This window comes from Haemaphysalis longicornis, unplaced genomic scaffold, assembly GCF_048455015.1.
Source record: "Haemaphysalis longicornis isolate Haplotype H1 unplaced genomic scaffold, Haemaphysalis longicornis Haplotype H1 scaffold_1, whole genome shotgun sequence".
Lineage (NCBI taxonomy): Eukaryota > Metazoa > Arthropoda > Arachnida > Ixodida > Ixodidae > Haemaphysalis > Haemaphysalis longicornis.
In genome coordinates, this window is record NW_027526203.1 from 412,604,943 (window position 1) to 412,625,280 (window position 20,338).

Below are 20,338 nucleotides of genomic sequence, written 5' to 3' on the forward strand. Positions count from 1 at the left end.
CTTGCTTAACAGTTATTTGGCGTACTTCGGCTAATTAACAGCTTTCCATCACCATTTGTTGGGACCGTTCGGCCTTATTTGAATGAAACAACGCGGTAAAAAAAGCGCTAAACCCTGAAACATCTCCCCCCCCCCCTTCCATCAAACAAACCAAAATTCTGGATAAACCACTTTTATTTAGAAATTAATTCCCGCGTGCTGTCTGCTATGTACCGGGCTAGGGTGCACGTGCCCACGAATGGGAGAAGACGAAGACGAAGTCCCGGCGCGCCAGAGCGTGCAGCTGACCCGATGCCATGTTTTAGCCGCAGCCAGCGGCTGGACTCTTTCTGGTCCCTGCAATAAACGGCATCGAGGCTTGACACTGTCAATAGATGGCGTCTAGCTACGGGAGGCGTAGAGTTACAGAAAACGGCTGTAACTTTTGTTTCATCAAAATTTTCCCAACAAAAATTATACGAACATTGGCCGATAAGACGTCTCTATTATTACGCCGAGTTTATTGATCTATCATAGTCACGTCAGTTCACAGTGAAGTTGTAGACGTTACAGAATTCCCCTGTGCTGTCAACAGATGGACATCTATGCGGGGCAGTACGGCTACAGAAAACGGCTGTAACTCTTGTTTTCCGAGATTTCCCAACAAAAATTATACAACAATTGGCTACTAAGGCGATATATCATCACGTCGAGTGTCATTTGCTTGTAGTAATTAGTTAACAGTAAATCTGTATCTGTATCTGTATCTGTAGAAATTTGTGTCCCCTTTTTGTCGTTTGCTGAACCTCTTCTCTGGTCATCTGCCTTCACAGATTGGAATGGCTCATGATTTTTGATTTCCTTTTATCTATTTATGTTTGTCTCCTGCTTACGGCTTTCTTCCACCTTTTTTTTTACTTCCAATTTCTTCCCGCACACGGACGCCGCGAAGAGCCCTTACTAACGAGAGGCTAACAGCTTTGATGTAGAAGTTCAGACGGGGGGAACCATGATTATCACAAACCCAGGCGAAGTCAGGCGTTGCCATGGCGTACTTAGCGCTGATTTTATCGCCGTGTGATATTGCAGCCGCTTTGCTTCGAAAGCGCCATGCGTCCTGAATCGACCTCGTCGCCAATTGTTATGTTCACACAGCCGCATTACGTGGCCGGGTGGTTTATTGAAGTCAACGTATGCAAATACTTCCTCACTGCAGGCGTGTTGAGCTCAGACCGAGAGAAGCGTGGAGTAAGATTCGCCAGTGACTGTCTTTCAATTGCGCACTCTAATACAAATAACGGTGCCGGGGTGACGCCACCGGGGAGCCGTGTGCGCGCCAGCGTCGCCCATCACGTATATATCGTTTCGTCGGTGTGCGGCCCTGCTTCGCGGTCGTTGCGGTTGTTGCTATGAGTGACAACGATGATGTCACCAGTCATCTACCATGGTATTCTGTGTTGTAGCCAGTTCCTTCAAAAGAGAAACTAACCAATTTTTATTATTATTTAGGAATTCTTGCGGGGTGATTAGGGGAGGAAAGGGATGTATACATCTATCGTCGTTTCCATGGGTAAAAATGATTATTGCTTGGCTTTTATACTACGTACGGCGCAATTTTGTCATTATTTTGCAATCTGCTCGACACAAATTAAATAAATCCCACGATATCTCCCAGAAGTACTTAAAGAGGCTTTAAGGAACTGTCTAGCCTGCACTAGCGGTGAAGATAGATATAACTTTATTAAACACGGGTGTTGGGGATGAATCAGCCGCTTCGGTCCAGGTAGCCGCTGATTTCCCTGATGTTACTGGTCACCAGTTCCCGTTGCTCTTGGAGACTCGCCGCAACAGCCAGCCACTCTCAGGTGTAGCTGTGTAGTTGTGTAGGGCTGTGGGGGCAGTCCCACAGAAAGTGGTCCTGGGTAGAGGGAGCAAGGCAGTGGGGACACAGTGAGACAGGGGTGTCTGGAGCGCTTTGGAATAAACGGAGCCGAGTTTGTATGTGTAGTGCATATGTTTGTGCCTGCCGAATGACTATTTTCTCGCGGCGGGTAAGCCCGCCGTGGATAGGGCTTAGGTCAGCTATGGTGGGCTTCGAAGGCAGGCTGATGAGAGAGATGGACATAATCCGTGAACCTTGGCAGGATACGGAGATGTGCATCAGCTCGGTGTCAATCTGAAGGTCATGATGCAAGTGTGCGAAAGGTGCACTCATGAATAATTGTGAAGAATTCTTTCGCGAACAGTCACGCACTGAGGGCACCGTTGACACCGGACGTACACAAAAAGGTTTCGCGTTTTCTCCGGCCTGCGGCGGGAGGCTGCCTGGCGTTATTGCTAGAGAATGATGATGATGGTAATGGTGTTTCGCACTCTTCCCCTTTGTAAAGTTATCTTAGTTTTGACGTTACTGTACATTCACCGCACCTTCAACAAGAAAAAAAATTACCCCTTTATCGGTACTTTGCGCTAGTCTAAATTAGCTCGGATGCCTTCTTGGCGTCTTCTCTGCTCCCCCCCCCCCCCCCCCAAACATTCTCACCTTGTTTACTAACTTCTACTGCTTTCCAGTTAACTTTCCCGTTAAGCTCAAAACCGAGGGCTCATTACGGAAGAAGGATGTCTTGTTCGGACACCTTTGCACACCATTACAATATGTGGCATGGTTTTCCGGTTCCCTTCCATAATTGAATTAATAGTGGTCAGCCTAATTTAGGCTGACCAGTATTAATTCAAGTATGATTCCAACTAGCTCAGATCCTGCCCTTCCATAACTTACGCACAATTATTCCTGCAACTGCTCCCCGATAAGCGTTTTTGTTCGCAAACAAGCCGCCCAGTACACAAAAAGCGCCCACAGTGGCGGTTGACGCTGCTGGGCCGGGCTAGAGTGGAGGCGCGCCCGCGGTGTTTCCACCCGCTCGAGGCTCTCCCCGTATTCTAGTTCACTCTGCCGCTGATGCCTGCGAACCACCATGCTTCGGGCAGTCGTCGGTACAGCCATCTATATAGTTGAGCCACGTGAAGTCTAGGACGCTGCGAAGTTACGAGCGCTGCCACCAGATGACCTTTCGATCAAGGGACCCCGCGCGGCGTCGCGACTTTTACGACACCTGTGTTACGCCGCTGTATCCGCCCAAATAAAGTGTCTTACAGCGTGGACTAGAAATGTTGGCCGTCTTTGTCAGATTCTACATCGCTACATCGCTCCTGCAAATAATTCCGGCATCTCCAGTAATTATGTTTGCTACCTCGGTGTATACAGTTTTACATTCGTATGAGCATTTTCCTATGCATTTCTCAATGAGGTCCTTAGTTTAAATTTACTATGCAACCCTTCGACAATTCTCGTCCTCCTTCAGGTATTGCTCACTCCGAAATGATTGCAATCAGGCTGCCATTCAGTACGCCTGTGCTATGCTAATCGTCGTCTGTGCCCGTGAATGGAACTTACACGTCGCAGTCGGCCTTCCCGCACACCGAGGTAGATCTGCAAACCACTCTCAACTTTTCCTTTTCCAACTAGGCCTCGTGAAATCCAACTGGCTGAATTATTCTACTATAACTACTTTCACTATAGCATACACTAAAAAAAAGGCGAGAAAAAATGGCGTTGCTTGCACTAGTGGTGCAAGGCTGGAGAAACAGCGAAGTTGGGGGTCGCCCAGCTTTTTCCGGTTTTACTAAGTTTTGCTAGGCTTTGCGAAGTTTTGTTAGATTTTACGATGTTCTTTCTAGGCTACACACTTAACTTATTTACATCTTTTTTGGTCGAAAATTGTGTAAAAATCTTGTCCCATGGGACACACCTTTCTTTAAGACGTGTTTTGGCTAAAAAAAGGATGTAAGGCTGAAAAAGGGTGTGCTTGAAAACACCCTCAAATAAGGGTGTAAGGTTGCTTAAGACCCTAAAATAAGGGTGTGGGCAGCGCAGCAACGAGTGACAAGGTGGATCGGCTGTTGGCACAGCATAACATACAGACACATTCAGCACGCACAAGTCACACTTGAACAGAGGTCGGCGAACTCACTCATGAGTCCACTCACTCAGACTCATTTGGACTCAAACTCACGCGTGAGTTTGAGTTTGAGTGAGCGCGAGGCTAGTGTGGCATGGTGAGTTTGAGCTTGAGTGAGTTTGAGCCGAGTGATCCCGACTGAGTTTGAGTCCGATTGAGTTTGAGTACGCCTGAGACCTAGTGAATTATGAGTCCATTTTGAGTTCTGAGTACATTTTGAGTTTGAGTCCATTTTGAGTTCTGAGTACATTTTGAGTTTGAGTCCATTTTGAGTTCTGAGTGCATTTTGAGTTTGAGTCCATTTTGAGTTCTGAGTACATTTTGAGTTTGAGTCCATTTTGAGTTCTGAGTACATTTTGAGTTTGAGTTCATTTTGAGTTCTGAGTACACTTTGAGTTTGAGTCCATTTTGAGTTCTGAGTACATTTTGAGTTTGAGTCCATTTTGAGTTCTGAGTACATTTTGAGTTTAAGTCCATTTGGAGTTCTGAGTACATTTTGAGTTTAGTCCATTTTGAGTTCTGAGTACGTTTTGAGTTTGAGTCCATTTTGAGTTCTGAGTACACTTTGAGTTTGAGTCCATTTTGAGTTCTGAGTACATTTTGAGTTTGAGTCCATTTTGAGTTCTGAGTACATTTTGAGTTTGAGTCCATTTGGAGTTCTGAGTACATTTTGAGTTTGAGTCCATTTTGAGTTCTGAGTACATTTTGAGTTTGAGTCCATTTTGAGTTCTGAGTCCATTTTGAGTTTGAGTCCATTTTGAGTTTGAGTACATATTGAGTTTTGAGTACATTTTGAGTTCTGAGTGCATATGAGTTTTGAGTCCATTTTGAGTTTGAGTACATATGAGTAGCCTAGCAGGCAGTTATGGTTGGCTGTTAAGTTTCATGCGTCACTGTGGGCTCGGAATTCAGGTTACCTGCGGGTACGGCACCAATCGCGATCTGCATGATCGGTTGGGAGGGAGGGGGTGCTTGATTTTTTTTAGTTTCTTGTTGAATTTTCACGGCCACAAGCACTTGCTGTATACCTAATTTTCGCGGCTGGGCGCGTGAGTGATAATTGACTGGTGAGGTCATAAAAAAGGGTTGTCTTAACTTTTCCTCCTGACGGATCCACTAAGAGCGTGGGAAAGGGTGGTGGGAAAGCACACGGCGGCGCTGGCGGGCTGGTTGTTCGCCTGCTACTGTTAACGGCTTGATATACTAGGGGTCACAAAGGAAGAGGTGAGAGCCGGGGGGAAATGGGGGCGGGGGCTGTCTTTTCTGCGGTTTCAAATGAATTAGCTAAATTGACTGGGCAATAATGACCACATTAGATTGGGTGAAAAGTGAAACTGATGAGGCTAAGGCATGTAAGGTATCAAATGAAAGGTCCGGATTAACGGAATCACGCAGGGTAAATAAAAAAATGCTTCCTAATTGTAGTCATCAGGCAGTCATAATGAGTCATAGATTGGGTTAAAATTCAAAATGATGCTGCGAGGGCATGTGGGGAATCAAATTCAAGGTCTCGATGTGGGGAATCATTCGGGACGAAAATGCGTTATGGATATATCATGACGTAGTCATGGTAAGTCATAGATTCGGTTAAAATTCAAGTTCATAACGCTAAGGCGTGTGGCATATCAAATTAAAGGTCTCGATGAGGGTAATCACGTGCTTCCTGATTATTATCATGACATAGTCAAAATGGGTCATAAATTAGGTTAAAATTCACAATGATGCCACTGGGTGTCCGGGGCATCAAATTGAAGGTTCCGATAAGGGAAATCACGTGGGACGAAAATGTGGTAGGGCTATATCATGAGATAGTCATGGTTAGTCATTGATTGGTTTAACATTCAAATTGATTCCGCTAGGATGTGATGGGTATCAAATTAATGGTCTGGATGAGTGGAATCACGTGGGAGAAATACAAAAATGCTTCCTGGTTATAACCATGAGATTGTCATGGCGAGTCTTATATTGGGGTAAAATTCGAAGTGACCCCGCTAGGGCGTGTAGGGTGTCAAATTTACGGTCTTGACGAGGGGAATCACGTGGTACAAATAAAAAAAGGCTTCGTAGTTCGAATCATGAGATAGTCATTATGAGTCATAGATTGGGTTAAATTCAAGGTGAGGCCGCTGAAGCATGTGGGGCGTCAAATTGAAGGTTCCAGTTAGGGGAATCACGTCGTACACTTAAATAATGCGTCCTGGTTACAGTCATGAGAGTCATGGTTAGTTTGACTGGTATGAATTCCATATGAACCTGCTAGGGTGTGTGGGGTATCAAATTAAAGGTCTCGTCGAGGGGGATCACGTGGGACAAATATAAAAATGCTTTCTGGTTATAATTATGAGGATATAGCAAAAGGTATATAGCAAAAGGTACACACTCACACTCACACTCACTCTCACTCACACTCTCACTCTCAGTCACACTTTCACTCTCACTCACACTCACACTCTCCCTCTCACTCACACTCTCACACTCACTCTCACACTCTCACTCACACTCACACTCTCACTCTCACCCACACTCACACTCAACTCACTCTCAATCACACTCTCACTCTCACTCTCACTCGCACTTTCACTCTCACTCTCACACTCACACTCTCACTCTTACTCTCACTCACACTCTCACTCTCACTCACACTCACACTCTCACTCAACCAACACTCTCACTCAACTCACACTCAACTCATACTCAACTCACACTCTCACTCACACTCTCACTCAACTCACACTCTCACTCTCAATCACACTCTCACTCTCACTCACACTCTTACTCTCACTCACACTCACTCTCACTTACACTCACACTCTCACTCTCACACTCTCACTCTCACACTCTCACTCTCACTCTCACACTCTCACTCTCACTCACACTATCACTCTCACTCTCACACTCTCACTCACACTCTCACTCACACTCTCACTCACACTCACACTCTCACTCTCACTCTCCCTCACACTCTCACTCAAACTTACACTCACACTCACTCACACTCTCACTCTCACACTCTCTCTCACTCACACTCTCACTCACACTCTCACTCTCACTCTTACTCTCACTCTCCCTCACACTCTCACTCAAACTTACACTCACACTCACACTCTCACTCACACCCTCACTCTCACTCACACTCTCACTCTTACTCTCACTCACTCACACTCTCAGTCACACTCACACTCTCAGTCACACTCACACTCACACTCTCACTCTCACTCTCCCTCACACTCTCACTCTCAGTCTCTCACTCACTCTTTTACTCACTCTCTCACTCTCTCTCTCTCTCACACTCTCACAATCTCACTCTCACACTCTCACTCTCTCTCACTCTCACACACACTCTCTCTCTCTCTCACACACTCTCACTCACACACACTCTCAAACACACACACACACACAAACTCACACACACGTGCATGCTGGAAGTTAACAGCTGGGTATGGTGGCGGTTATTGCTTACAACGACAGCGGGGTGGTTTTCCGAGCTACGAGAGCTCATCCCACCTAGCAAATGCTAATAAAAACTAATACAAGTGCCTCAGCAAACAACGAGGCACTTTTTTGTTTGTCCCACGTGATTTCACTCCTCGAGACCCTCAATTTGATACCCCACATTTTTTAGCGCCACACCTCTCTGCATTTTTACCCAATCTGAGACGATCTATGACTCCCGTGTTACACGGTTCGCCATTTTAGATATTTTTCTTATTTCTTTTTTAGATTTTCTAACATTTAGTTTTATCAATTCTCTACATTTACGCTTTTATAATGATTACAGGTTGAACTTCCGTGATATCTGCATTTTTGTGTATATGCAGGGCGTTACAAGATCATGGCGGGAAGGGGGAGGGGTGTACTCGGCAAAGAATGCTACGCAATAAAACAGCAAAGGTATATCCATGAACGCCTCGCACTTCAGAGATTCGCGGGGACAGTTCGCTTTGACACAAGGCGTTTTTTCAGGATGCAGAGCAAGAATGCATGGAACCGTAACCCTAAACAGCTTCCACATAAATGAACGGAGCAGTGAGCGCACGTCCCCTCGCCCAATCTTGCTCGTTTCGACCTGGGGACCCAGCACACCATCGAGCCTGGACCGCCTCTGTCATGAACACGAACACGGAGCCTACATCAAGAGTTTGGTATCCAATATATACGTACAATTGCTTCCAACCAGCGCTACTCTTCATGAGCAGCAGGTATAGCTGTATTAAATCTGCAACGAAAATTGTTTCCGACCTCACAGGAGCTACGGTGTCATGTTGTGGCGAATGCAAGAGTTTGAGCTCACAAATTTGCACCCGTAATATTTTTACCACGCGTGAATTTGAAAACACTGACTGCTAATGAAATCAGAGTCCATCTGACCCCGAGTAAATTCCTAGCACAAGAGAGTTGTGAGGCCATTTGAGTTCTGAATTCATTTCGAGTTCTCAGCCAATTTTGAGTTCTGAGTTCATTTTGAGTTTTGAGTACATTTTGAGTTTTGAGTCCATTTTGAGTTTGAGTCCATTTTGAGTTCTGAGTACAATTTTAGTTTGAGTCCATTTTGAGTTTTGAGTACATTTTGAGTTTGAGTCCATTTTGAGTTCTGAGTACATTTTGAGTTTGAGTCCATTTTGAGTTCTGAGTACATTTTGAGTTTGAGTCCATTTTGAGTTTTGAGTCCATATTGAGTTTGAGTACATTTTGAGTTTTGATTACATTTTGAGTTTGAGTACATTTTGAGTTCTGAGTACATTTTGAGTTTTGAGTCCGAGTGGGTTCTGAGTTTTGCGCTCAATGTGAGTTTGAGTTTGAGTGAGCGCAGATGTGCTGCTCAGCATTGAGTCTGAGTTTGAGTGAGTGGTGATTCGAAAAACAAAATTGTGAGTGAGTTTGAGTGAGCCGCGCCAACTTTGCCGAGGTATGCACTTGAACCACAAACGAATTGATCAAAACCAACGGGATGCATGGGCAGAGCGAGTACATACTTACTTTAGACATCCATCCGCTCTTCCTGCTTTTATAGCCTGCAGAGGAATGTTTTCTGATAGAGTCGGTGGGCTTGTCGCAAAAACAAGGTATTTTAGCACTAATTTTTGAATTATGCATATTAATGTGAGCATACAGAAGTCAGCGTGCGGATTTGCAAAAACGCTTTAATCCTGACGCGATTGTTACGTTTAATAAGTCATAAAATTTTACAAGGCTATTCTAAGCCGGATTTTATAAGGCTGTTCAAGCGTGTCCCCCCCCACTGACAGCGGATCCAAGGGAGAAACAAGCTTGATCGACCCCAACCTCCGCTGTTTCTCCAGCGTTGCACCACTAGTGCAAGCTGCGACAATTTTTTGTGTTTTAGTAGCCCAAGGAAGACTATCACCTGTAAGTGGTATAGCAAGGGGTGCGCATACACATATGCCCCTTGTGATCACACTCGAGCAGACCCGAAAGTCGGCTTCGCTGTTATAATACCCCATCTGCGGTAATGCACCCTTTAAAGGCGGCGCAGTTATTCACTGCGAAGCAGTGTACATGTCTAACCTCCCCCCAGTTATTATTCCGGTGAAGCCGCTTTACTCGGCGCCGCTCCGGGGCTCCTCCTCGCCACTGCTGACCTCCCCTATCACAACTGTAGTTGCCCTTGCCAACACCCATGCCTTTTTCAAAAGTTGCGCAATCGGCTGACAACGGTGGTAGCGCCGTTATCAGATGATTGCGGACAATTACACAGAAGCGCGCATGGGCGTGAAAACGACCGAAAGGTGTCGCCGCCGTTGTCGCCTCAAATTCCACCTCGCATAGCAGGTGCGAATACCGCCCAGTTGAAGAGCCACTTGCTCGGTTGGAACGCTGGCGTCAGCCCATAATCCTATGTATACTTCAGCTTGAAGGGCTTTCCGAGGGACATTTTCGCCTGTGCATTTCACACCTATAAGTGTGGCCCATCACCGGTTGCCGGTTTATGCGTGCACGGGCTGGGGGTGGAAGGAGTGGGTCGTGCACGCACAGCTGCGCTTCATGTCACTACCGATGACACGCCCGTTGTGCTGGTGGGAGATGTAAACGTGGAAGACGGTTGGCTCATTCGCCCTGTCAGTTCTCCTACGTAATCGAGCGGTTTGGCTCTTGGTTGGTGTGTTACACCTACAGTAAGATGCCTACGACGGGGGAGGGCGAAGGAGAGTTACGTTTGTCCTCTAGAATAAAGCTCGAGGCCTTCCAGGTTTAACTCGCTATGGGACGGACGCATGTCGTTCGCTTGGAGGAAGAGCGGAACTTGAAGAAGCGTCGGTCTGAACAGAAGCGCGAATAGGCACGAAAACAACGTTGAACCCACTGCCGCCGCCGTTGCCTGCTCAAGTTCCAGCTCTCCGAGTAGCTGCAAATCCCTCCCAGATGAACGGTAACTTGCCTTTTGGAACGCTGAAGTGCGGAAATATTACTTGTTACTTTTAAAAAGCTTTCCGAGCAACATTTTTGACGGTTTCTTTCACTTCTAAACACGCGCACATAACTGGTTGCGGGTCATGAACAGTCCGTTGTGCTGGCGGGAGGCTTAAACGTGGACGTTAGACGACACAATCCCACCTGTCCCGTGTCATGAGTGGTCAAGGGGATTGGGTTAGTGTGTTACATAACAGTAAGATGCCTACGGCGCGGGAAAGAAACAGAAAGTCCCATGTTAGTCTGTCAGAATAAAGCTCGACTCCCTCCAAGTTTCATTCTGCTAATTTGCTAAGAAGTATGCTAAATCACCAATTAAGAACAACGTGTTTCGTTTTATGCGGTCCTTGCACTGCTCCCAGCTTCGCAGGTCATCCTTCTTCACAAAGTGGAAGGGCACTAATTTTTTTCTCGGTATTTTTTTGCTAACCGCATTAGCGGATCAAGCTCAAGCTTAAAAAGCTCCGCTGTTAAAAAGATTGTGACTATAAACTTGCCTGTTGAAAGCGACATGACGCGCTGTTGGAGATCGGCCGCTCAGATTAGGGGCATGCATTGTTTACGTTTTCGCCCCCAAAAGCGACCAACTAAGCGAATACGGTTAAATTAAGTGTACACAACTAAATGCACGAACTTGAAGTGCCGCGTTGAGATGCGGGGTGTCTGCTGACTGTTTTAAGGCATGCAAGATGGAGGCCATGCCATGGCCTGCCAGGAGCTGCAGTGGTTACCTGTTCGAAGCAGCAGCAAGGCACGGGCGGCTGCGGGCCCTCCTGTGATTGGTGGCAGGCAGCCGGAAATTGCGCCTGAACGAGGCGAGCCGATAACGGGGCATGACGCCGACAGCTTCATAGTGTCGGCACGAGCGTGATTGAAGGACGACACAGTCCGCGCTGGGCGCCCGTTTATCCACTTTTGTTTTATTCTCAACATTCATTTCACGCGCGAACAAAGCGGGCACAAAGTGATAACAGTAGAAGAAAACAATCAACCATGAGGGAACAACAGCGTAACAAGAGAAAACTCATTCGGTGGCGCCGCTGATTATGTGCTGGAATGAAAGAGTTAGTGGAGAACAAAAATTTAATCGACGGCCCTCCTCACAGCCTCGTGTGACCCTGCGCGCCACTTTCTCCCGGGCGGAGTACCCGGGACGGGCGCGCAAGAACGCGCGCAATGGGAGGACGGGCAACTAATTAAATCGCTTCACGCGCCGAACAGCCCGCCATGTTCGCACTTGGACGTGTCGGCAGAGCTCGAATACGTAACGTGGGAGAGGGGGGGCGGCTTTCTGCTTTGCCAGCTGCACACGATCACAAATAATGTTACTCCGCGCTATATTCTCTCGAACACCTTACTTTCACTTTTGCAATGACGTCTATAGAGCACAACAGCGGAGCAACATGCGTGGCGCACGGTGCGCGCTTCGTGCGTGCCCCCGTACGGCGAGTAGGGGTGGCCACTCGTCCGACCTTAACGAAACGCCGCCGCCGCGCTCGGCGAATTCAGTCGCGCGCCTCTCCCGGCCGCCAAGAGCACCACTGCTGTCGCCTAATCGACCGCTCCGGTAACGCTCACGGTCCTGGCTGCCAGCGGCATCGTTTCCACAGCTATACACACTGTCTGTCACTCTGACTGCGGCAATCACGTCGTTGGCTTCGATCATCTGAGTACGCGCTCGCGTTCACTGTAGCCGCCACTGTCTCATTCGCGAGTTCTTATTGTACTTCACGCCATGCGTTTTCTTCGTTTACAGCGGCCACGTGTTCCTGGGGGATAAGCGCGAATCTGTGATGCTGGTCATCGTGGCTTTCGGTGTACGAGGCGCGTATTCCCTCCTTGACTATGAAGGAGCATGCAAGCATCTAAGATCATTGCCGAGATATATTCTTCATGCTTTACTCAATTTATATCACTAATCCATATATTTATGGGCTCCAGTAGCATGACTCACGGAGCTTTGATTTCCGGGTCTTTGATTGTTATTTTTGAAGCTCACTAATTTCTTGTCTCCAGCGGAAAAAAAAAAGATAAGAAAAGCTGCAGACCCCAATGTTGTATGCCATAGAAATTTCTAGGTTGTTTGAGCCCGGCGCACTTGCGTTACTACAGCGCGCGGTGGAAAATTTCACTTAAACTGTAACAACAGTCCATCCTGCTGTGGGAATTGTTCCGATGTGCACGAACACGCTTCAATGCCGCCCCCTGGCAGTTTTCTGCGAATGTTTTTTTTACGATGCATCTTCTGTTATTTTTATTTGCAATTACGGCATTGCACGTTGAGCACCCAGCGCTGTCATGCTCTTTGTCTACCTTATCCTGCCTAATTGGTTGCAAATTTGCCTCGCTTTTCATATCCTCTCTCAATTCTGATCGTGGCTACTACACGCAATGGTCCCACTGAAACCGCCAGGCGGAAGGGTGCCTCCTGCACATCTCGCTTTCCTCAGGCTGTCGGTGACGATGCAAGTGGGCACAAATTCCGGACCACCTTTTCCACGCCTTTTGGTGGCCACGGTAAACTCTGCGCATATACCGTCCACCTCCGCTGCCAGTTCCACGGACATTTCCTTCTCCAGGCAAGGTGCACGCACCAAAATGCGAGACCGCTTGCTCAACAGTTCTCGTATATAGGCGCCCGCTGCGTGCAGTCGTGATCTGAAGCTCCCTGAGTGCGGCGCCAACGGCGACGAGGCCACTTCGCACGATAGCCAGTCCAGCCTCTCTGGTCAGGATGAGGTGAGCGAGAGCTGTACGCGAAAGCACTCGCGACGCAAGGAGACCACTGTTTGCACAGATAATAACCTTCCTGAGCACAGTTTCTGAATTTCTTCGTGGCAGGGGAGCGGTGCACGGGGGTCGCGAGTGAATTCGCCGCAGCCTGCCGGCGCGCACCAAGCAGCACCGGCACTGAGGCACACTTCTGGACGCTCCGGCACACCGAGAATACGAACGCGCTTGGCGAGAGAAAAATAATGCTGCCCTTGAAAGGGGCTCGCATAATACTTCGTTATTACCTTGCATGCTTGCCACGTGGGGAATTTCAGGCCCACGCAAAATAGTGGCTTTTTTTTTCCTAAGCGCGTGCTCTTGACGGTCACACATACGGGGGGGCAGGGCCTCTGTGCGGCCTCCACGTGGCAACGACGCGATGTGGAATGCGCTAGCGGCACCGCAGTGCCGAGTGGCGTCACCTGACACTGCGAGTGCGAGGTTTCGGGTGAAGCTAGCGGCCAGTCTTGTGTGCGCTGGCTGCACGGCGCACCCGTTCAAAAAAATGATGCGACGCCGAAAAAATCCCTACATGCAGGGGACATTCACAACCGTTCCTTCAGTGGCCCCTGAGAACAGCGTTATGTTGCCGACAGTTAACAGGAGGCTGCAACCGCCTTCGAAGAGCCTCCACGTAGCGACGTAGCACGATGCCTCCCCCTATGCTCCTCGAGTTGCTGCATGTACACAGGCCGCGGAAATTTTGAGAGGTGGCAACGGGGGTGCACTTTCTTTATGTGTGTGGGTGGGGATGTCAGCACAGCTTGTTGTGGGAATATATCGCTGTGGTTAACGCGGTAGGCTACGAATCCTGACCTTAGACTTGCTTCAGGTTGTGTCACGCAAACATACTTAAGTGCGTCTAAAGAAATGATCTAAAAACATTTAATTCGGAAAACGTTCGGTTGTAATGAACGCAGTAAGACTCTACGAAATGTGCCTGCCTTATTCTGGCGCTGCATCTGTAAGCTATTTGTCCAGAGAGCCGCATCGCGACAAACCATTTCATTTGTTCTGTACCCTTTTTAAGTAACACGTTTATTTCAAGGAGGCAGAAAAAAAAAAACTGCTTAGCATGCTTGAAAGGAGCTATCGGTGTACTTTACTTCTTCACTCAACGGTTAGCTCGAATACCGAGATATTCACCTTTTTTTGCATATCTGGATATAGCGCTCTCACAAGTGACGCAGTGCGGCAGAAACAGCTAGTACTCTGAACGAGTGCGCTGTCATTGCCAGTCCAGCTAAGGTTAGAACAGTCGGGCACACCGCACTAAAGGGTGTTACGGTACACTAGCACAGAACGTTGTCACGACGCAAAGTTTCTCCGTCGCCCGCGAAACACACACCGGAGAGTTTTTCAGGGGGAGCAGGTGAAGCAGCTTCCAGGGGAAAGCGTGCTGACATCAGACAGCGTTGAACAGCGCTCCCTTCCACGGCTCCTTTTTACACGAAGCAGAGAGCGGGTTAGACGCGTGAATGGCTCTGCTAGCTGCTTCAGTTTCCCCTGCTCTACGACGGGCCACAGACGAAATACAACGAAGGCGTCGCCAGCACCACGCAGCAAGAACTTCTGCGTCGGGCCAGGCTCACCATACGCACAGCAACAACAAAACACATCTCTACATGCCAACAGTTTGAACGCTAGAAGCGAATCGAAATGTTCCCTTTCAGCTGCTTTCTCGGCGTGTTTCATTGCATTGCGGAACAAGGATTAAATGGTCGCATTGGCTTGTGAAGCGGCGGCTATGTACGTGTTACTACAAAATAATGTGCACTATAGGGTGAGATAATGGTGCACGCGTGCACCTATCACATTTAAAGCTTAATGTGACATGGGAAAGGTTGTGGTGCTTCTTCACTGCCTGGGGAGCGTGTGGGAAACGCGCGGAGGTACGTAATATATTATGACGCGTCATAATATTTCATAAAAGCTTATATGAAATGGTACGATGATTTTATAGCCACGCGGTCCCATGCTGGAACCCTAGAGCCATCGCGGATGCCTGTGAGCAGCCGCCACAACTGCTCAGTGGCATTCGCGGTCGACTCCAGGCGCTGTGGCCTGAATAAGCTCGCTCGATGCGACGACGTAATGGGACGCATGAAGTGACTAGCTGAAGTGGGCTTGGCATTCAGATCTGGAATAAGTGAATTGGTTTACGCCGAAAAGCTACGTATATATGTATAAGTAAAGAATGATGAGCACAGCGGTAAATTAATGGATTTCTGGTGAAAATGAAAGCCCATTTTCTGAACTTTATTGAAACTTCCGGAAAGTCCCGCCTGCTTAATAGTAATGATATAATCTTCCTATTTCTTTTTTTATAATAAAATACAAATGAGGAGACGCCCTATGAGCTACTTCAATGAGCACACGCGCTTTTTTCGTCGACCTGAGTCCCTAAGCCTCTAAACGGGATAGTGCAATGTTCGACCTTCCCACAATTAAAATGGACCATCTTCCACTTTCAGAATAGCATCAGCCGACACGAATGAACCTGAGACAAAACCTTACGAAAAGTCGCCCTGCATATCTTCGCCGTTCCGGAATTCAGAATATTTTTCTCATTTTACTAGGAAACCAGCCAACAAATTTTGGCGAGACGAATCAGCCCCGCCATACAATTTCACTTTGCCCTACCACAAGTCACTCCAAACCTTTCCCTAATTTCAAACAACACCAAAGCCGTAAACTCTTTCCTTCTACGCGGTTTCCGCAAGGGCGGGGCCCTACTCGTGGACAGCGTTTTGCGCGCCACGTCGCGTAAGGCGACCGCCCCTACAGGTGGGTTTGAGACCTGTGCCAGCAGGAGGAAGCTAACAGGGCTGTGTGGTGCTTTGTTGGTTTCCGCGAGGGTCTTGTGTCTAGAAATCGGCAACTACGGGAGTGCAGGTGTGTACGGTCTTGCAAGGGTCGTATCTGCCGGGGACGACGGACCACACGCTGGCCAAACCAGCGCTCGGCGGCAAGTAATTTGCTGCCTCGTGACCTTAACAGGGAATGATCGCACATGACCGGCTCACTAAGCTAAACGAATGGTCACGCGACAGTTCCTGGAGCAGCACGGTGACCGCGGTAGCACAGGCACAGCCCTACGGTACACACGTCACAACACCTACAAAGAAAGGATGCTATCTTCGAGAAGAATGCTTTTTCCTGGAGAATCGCAGCACGCTGCGGTATCAGATCAATGGGGAGGGGCTGCGTACTTGGATAACAACCTTGTCAACCGATGGGCAACCATGCCACAGCAGTTTCGTCCGCCCTCGTGCGGGTAGCGCTCTGCGCGTCAAGGTAAGCACGCGTGGGTGAGTTCGGTCTCTGACGACTCGCGCGTGACCCACAGTTTTCCCGTTCAGGTTCACGGGACGGGCGTCCCAGTGGTTTCTAAAATGCTGGCCCTGGAGTAGCACCGACGGCACAAGCGTCTCGAAGCACCGACGAGCACGCGGGCATTAACAAACCGTTCAGCACGGCCTTGCCAGGCGCCCTGGTCGTCTCGCACCACTGGGGTTTCCATAGAAGCGACGCAGGACACGGCACTGAGTTTGCCTTCTCGATGCCTCGGTGGCAGCTCGGAGACACTGGCACGGGCAACTAAATGCCCGGCCACAAAGTGCACATTTTTACCAGTAGTGGAGCCATGGGTGACCTTCTTCCTAGACGTAGGTCCAGTGGCTGAGCTGCAGAGAACAGAACGGAGTTCTCATTAAACTTGCGCAGTAAGCGCAAGTTAAAAAAAAGAAAAAGAAAAACGACTTTTTCTAGGATAAAAACGAAAAAAAAAAAAAACGTAAGGCAGTATTTGACGTAATGCCGTACCATCATGCTGCTGCATTATAGTGAGAAAACAACGATTTTATCACAGTTCAGTGGCTTATTAGGGGAAACCCACGCACTGTGACTATCACCAGGGCAACGAGAACACCGTCGAACTTACGGACTAAAGCTGTCCACAAACTGGTGTCTTAGTTTAGGGCTTTTCGACTATGTATGCCGCGATAAAATGCAACTGAGCTGCATGCTTTCCAGTTATTTGGCAACACCTGTCATTTCACTGACGGTGCTTCGGCCTACTTTGCACAAATAAGCCAACCCGGAGCAGAAAGGTATAAAAAGAGAAGTCCAGCATCCCAGGTTACATACATGCGGTACACACGCGCAACACGGGCTCCCAGTGATATACCATCTCGACTTTCTCTTCAAAATGTTTAATGCCAGGTAGTCTTTTGTGTAACTATTGTGTCAGGTGGACACGTTTGTTTATGGAAAGTATTTTTCGTGGACTGGTAATGGTTAAAAAAAAAAAAAACAACAGTTACAACGATGCCGCCAACGCGGCCTAGGTCCTTCTCGAGATAACAGCACCTGTTTGTTACCCACCCCACCTTTCTGTTCCACTCCTGCTATACTCCCACAAAAATGACCACTTTGACCTTAAGAGTACCACAATTCAAGCGCAAGGTCAATTGAGCCTTTTTTCAATAAAAGTTTATTCGATCAATCAATCAATCAGTCTATACGCATAGGTGACCAATAGAACACAGCCGGCTTACCTTGAATCGTTCAACAATGCCTTTCTCTTTTTCCTCCTGTCTCTCTACAGCCGGTGTTATGGTGTACGCCAGTCTCTGCGAACATAAAAGAAGTTAGCTATGTTACAAATGGCACACATTTTTCTCACGCAAACACTTTGTTACGAGATGACAACAAAATGTTTTACATAGAAATGTTGCTCCAGTAAGTTAGCTCAAGATCTTCGCACAAAATTGTTCGTTGAAAAACTTCATTAACGGCGCACAAAAACCGAATTACCAGCGGGAAGTTCCTGCAGTATTTACCGGGTCCAAAATTGACGTAATTGTTATCACTCCCGCCACCTGGGGGTAGACGAGGCCACTACCGCAAGTTGACGGGAAGTACAATTGACACGTCCATATGCTGGGTTATTTTAGAAAACTCCCGCGATTCCTTTGCGTAGGGCTTTATCATTTGTCAACTGGGAAAAATATTGTCGATTATCTACCGTAGCATTTAAATACCCGCCCAGCCACGAAGAAAAGGGGTTCCCATGAATCATTTTTATGACTCTCGCTAACATCAGTTAAGATTCAGAAGCAAGCCCAATTTGTTGGAAAGTTTTAGTTACTGTGCGTTCTTCGCTAGGAGTGTGTGATTGCTTGAAAAAAAAAAAACTACTTTTTAAAATTTTTATTGGGGGCTATGGTGTTCGGCCTAATATTTATCGTGTTTTCAGTGTGTGCGGATCAACTTTTTTTTTTCGGGGTGTTTGAAATGCAAAAGCTGGCAAGTAAAGTTGCCCGGTGTGCTTACTGGTTAGGTGCAGTCGGTGTGGAGAGAGATAAATAAAATCATCTTTTTAATAGCTGTGACAAAAAGTTTCCGAATAAGAGTCATCTGAATGGTCCGCTGCACTACCGCTGTGCTCTCGAAAAAGCAGCAGCCAAGCTATGCGCGCACGGCACGACGAGCCGCGGAGGTCCACGAATGCCACTTCCGCTTCAGGAGGAATTTCCGACGCCTATGTCCGGTGCGTAGCCCCGGTTCGCTCCCTAATCAAGGTGCGGTTTTCGGTAATTAAAAGTAAAGCCAGCAGACATGTGCCAGCAGTTTTGCGCTTAACTTTGAGACTACACAATGCGCGGGTCGAAAAGTGTCACGGAAAAAATGTGGGAGCATTTAACTAAGCTTCGGTGAAGCATATTTCGTCCGCATTGGCCTCGGCCCTCGTCCTTGGCGGCCAACAGAGGCGCTCGTCACCTGGGTGCAGGTTCCTTTGGCTCGGCAGAGCTTGATGATAGCCACGAGGGGCACCATGGAGACCGAGGAGAGCGCCAGGCCCCAGCCCATGCTGATGGCCCACGGCGGGTACCGGTAGTTGTGGTACTCCACCGGAGCCTGGTTCACTATGCCGCTGATGATCACCGCCTGCAATGCGCGCCACGCTGCTCTTTGTACACAACGCCTGCTGAGTGATCTTGCTTCCCAAAAGGAAGGCAAATGAATAAACAACGGGCACCACGGCATCATTCATAATCGCGACCCCAGCATCCAGGTATCGCCGTCCCGTCCCACTGTTCCGAGACAGTGGGACGGGACGGCGATCTTCAGACAGATCTTCCGAGGGCGGCAATTTCTCACTGCCAAAATGTATAGGTGTGTGTGCAAGGACAGCCTATGCACTCTATTATTTTTTTTTCGCATTTTAGGAGTCTACCACCCCGAAGCTAAACCTGACCTAGAGGAGGGCTCAGGAATAATTTCAACCACCTGGGGGTGTTTAAAGTGCGCTGACATCTCGACAACCGGGTGTTTCCGCTTTTCTCCTCCATCAGAAAAGCTGCCACTACAGCCAACATCGAACCCGCATCCTTGAGCTCAGCAGCATAACGCCTTAACCGCTGAGCCTCCGCGGCGGCTGCGTTCTACAATTGTGCCGCCTGATACTACGAGCTCAGTTTGCTTCAAGCCACACTCTTACCGAAATGCAATAGCAGCCGCAAGCAGCGCGGCTAACGATAACTCACCACGAGGAAAGTCGGAGTGATGAATTTCCAGCACAGCCTCCAGAAAATTCCCGGGCGGAAACCCAGCATCTCGTGTATGTTGCCGCAGAACCGGTCGAGACCTGTTGCACACAAGGCAGTTTTGAAGCGAATGCAAGTCCAAACAATGTCCCGGTTAGTCACTATGTTGCTGAACGCTACAAGTACTTATTGAAGCATTCTAGCTTACTTATACAAGGCACACTCACATAAATCCAAGTTTCCGTCTTAAAAAAATGACGGAAAACCTTAAACTGTTTTGCATGAGACAAAGCTGGAAATACCTTTTATTCTGTCGAGGCACGCTGAACTGAAGTTTTAAAAGCCTTTTCAGTTGTTCATAGCTCTGAATGGCCCTAAATGATTTTTTGTAACAAACGAAGACCCATAAACTGAAATAAAGACACTGTAATATCTAAAAATATCACCCTCAATTGGACTGCCAGCGCCTGCGGAAACTTGCAACCTTGCCTCCTCCTTATTGACCGTAATTCTTCGTGCATCAGCAAACATAAAATATTGATACCCAGTGGCCCCTTCACGGTACTTTGGCTCTACAGCCCACCAAAA

The 20,338-nt window shown here is 47.9% G+C and overlaps 1 protein-coding gene across 4 annotated transcripts in view; it reads right to left on the minus strand.

Moving 5' to 3' along the window:
* Positions 1 to 1,690: 1,690 nt before the first annotated feature.
* LOC144155525 (sodium-dependent noradrenaline transporter-like) overlaps positions 1,691 to 20,338 on the minus strand; it is a 204,091-nt gene continuing 185,443 nt past the window's right edge. For 3 of the 4 annotated variants that reach the window (XM_077687029.1, XM_077687030.1, XM_077687027.1), the window contains exons 12-15: positions 19,751 to 19,851; positions 18,984 to 19,151; positions 17,759 to 17,833; positions 11,315 to 16,885 (exon numbers count right to left, since the gene is read on the minus strand). In XM_077687029.1, coding sequence (XP_077543155.1) covers positions 16,862 to 16,885; positions 17,759 to 17,833; positions 18,984 to 19,151; positions 19,751 to 19,851 — 368 coding nt within the window. In that variant the 3' untranslated portion in view covers positions 11,315 to 16,861. Of the gene's footprint in view, positions 1,898 to 11,314; positions 16,886 to 17,758; positions 17,834 to 18,983; positions 19,152 to 19,750; positions 19,852 to 20,338 lie in introns of those variants that run through there. The other variant, XM_077687028.1, reaches the window with a different exon arrangement.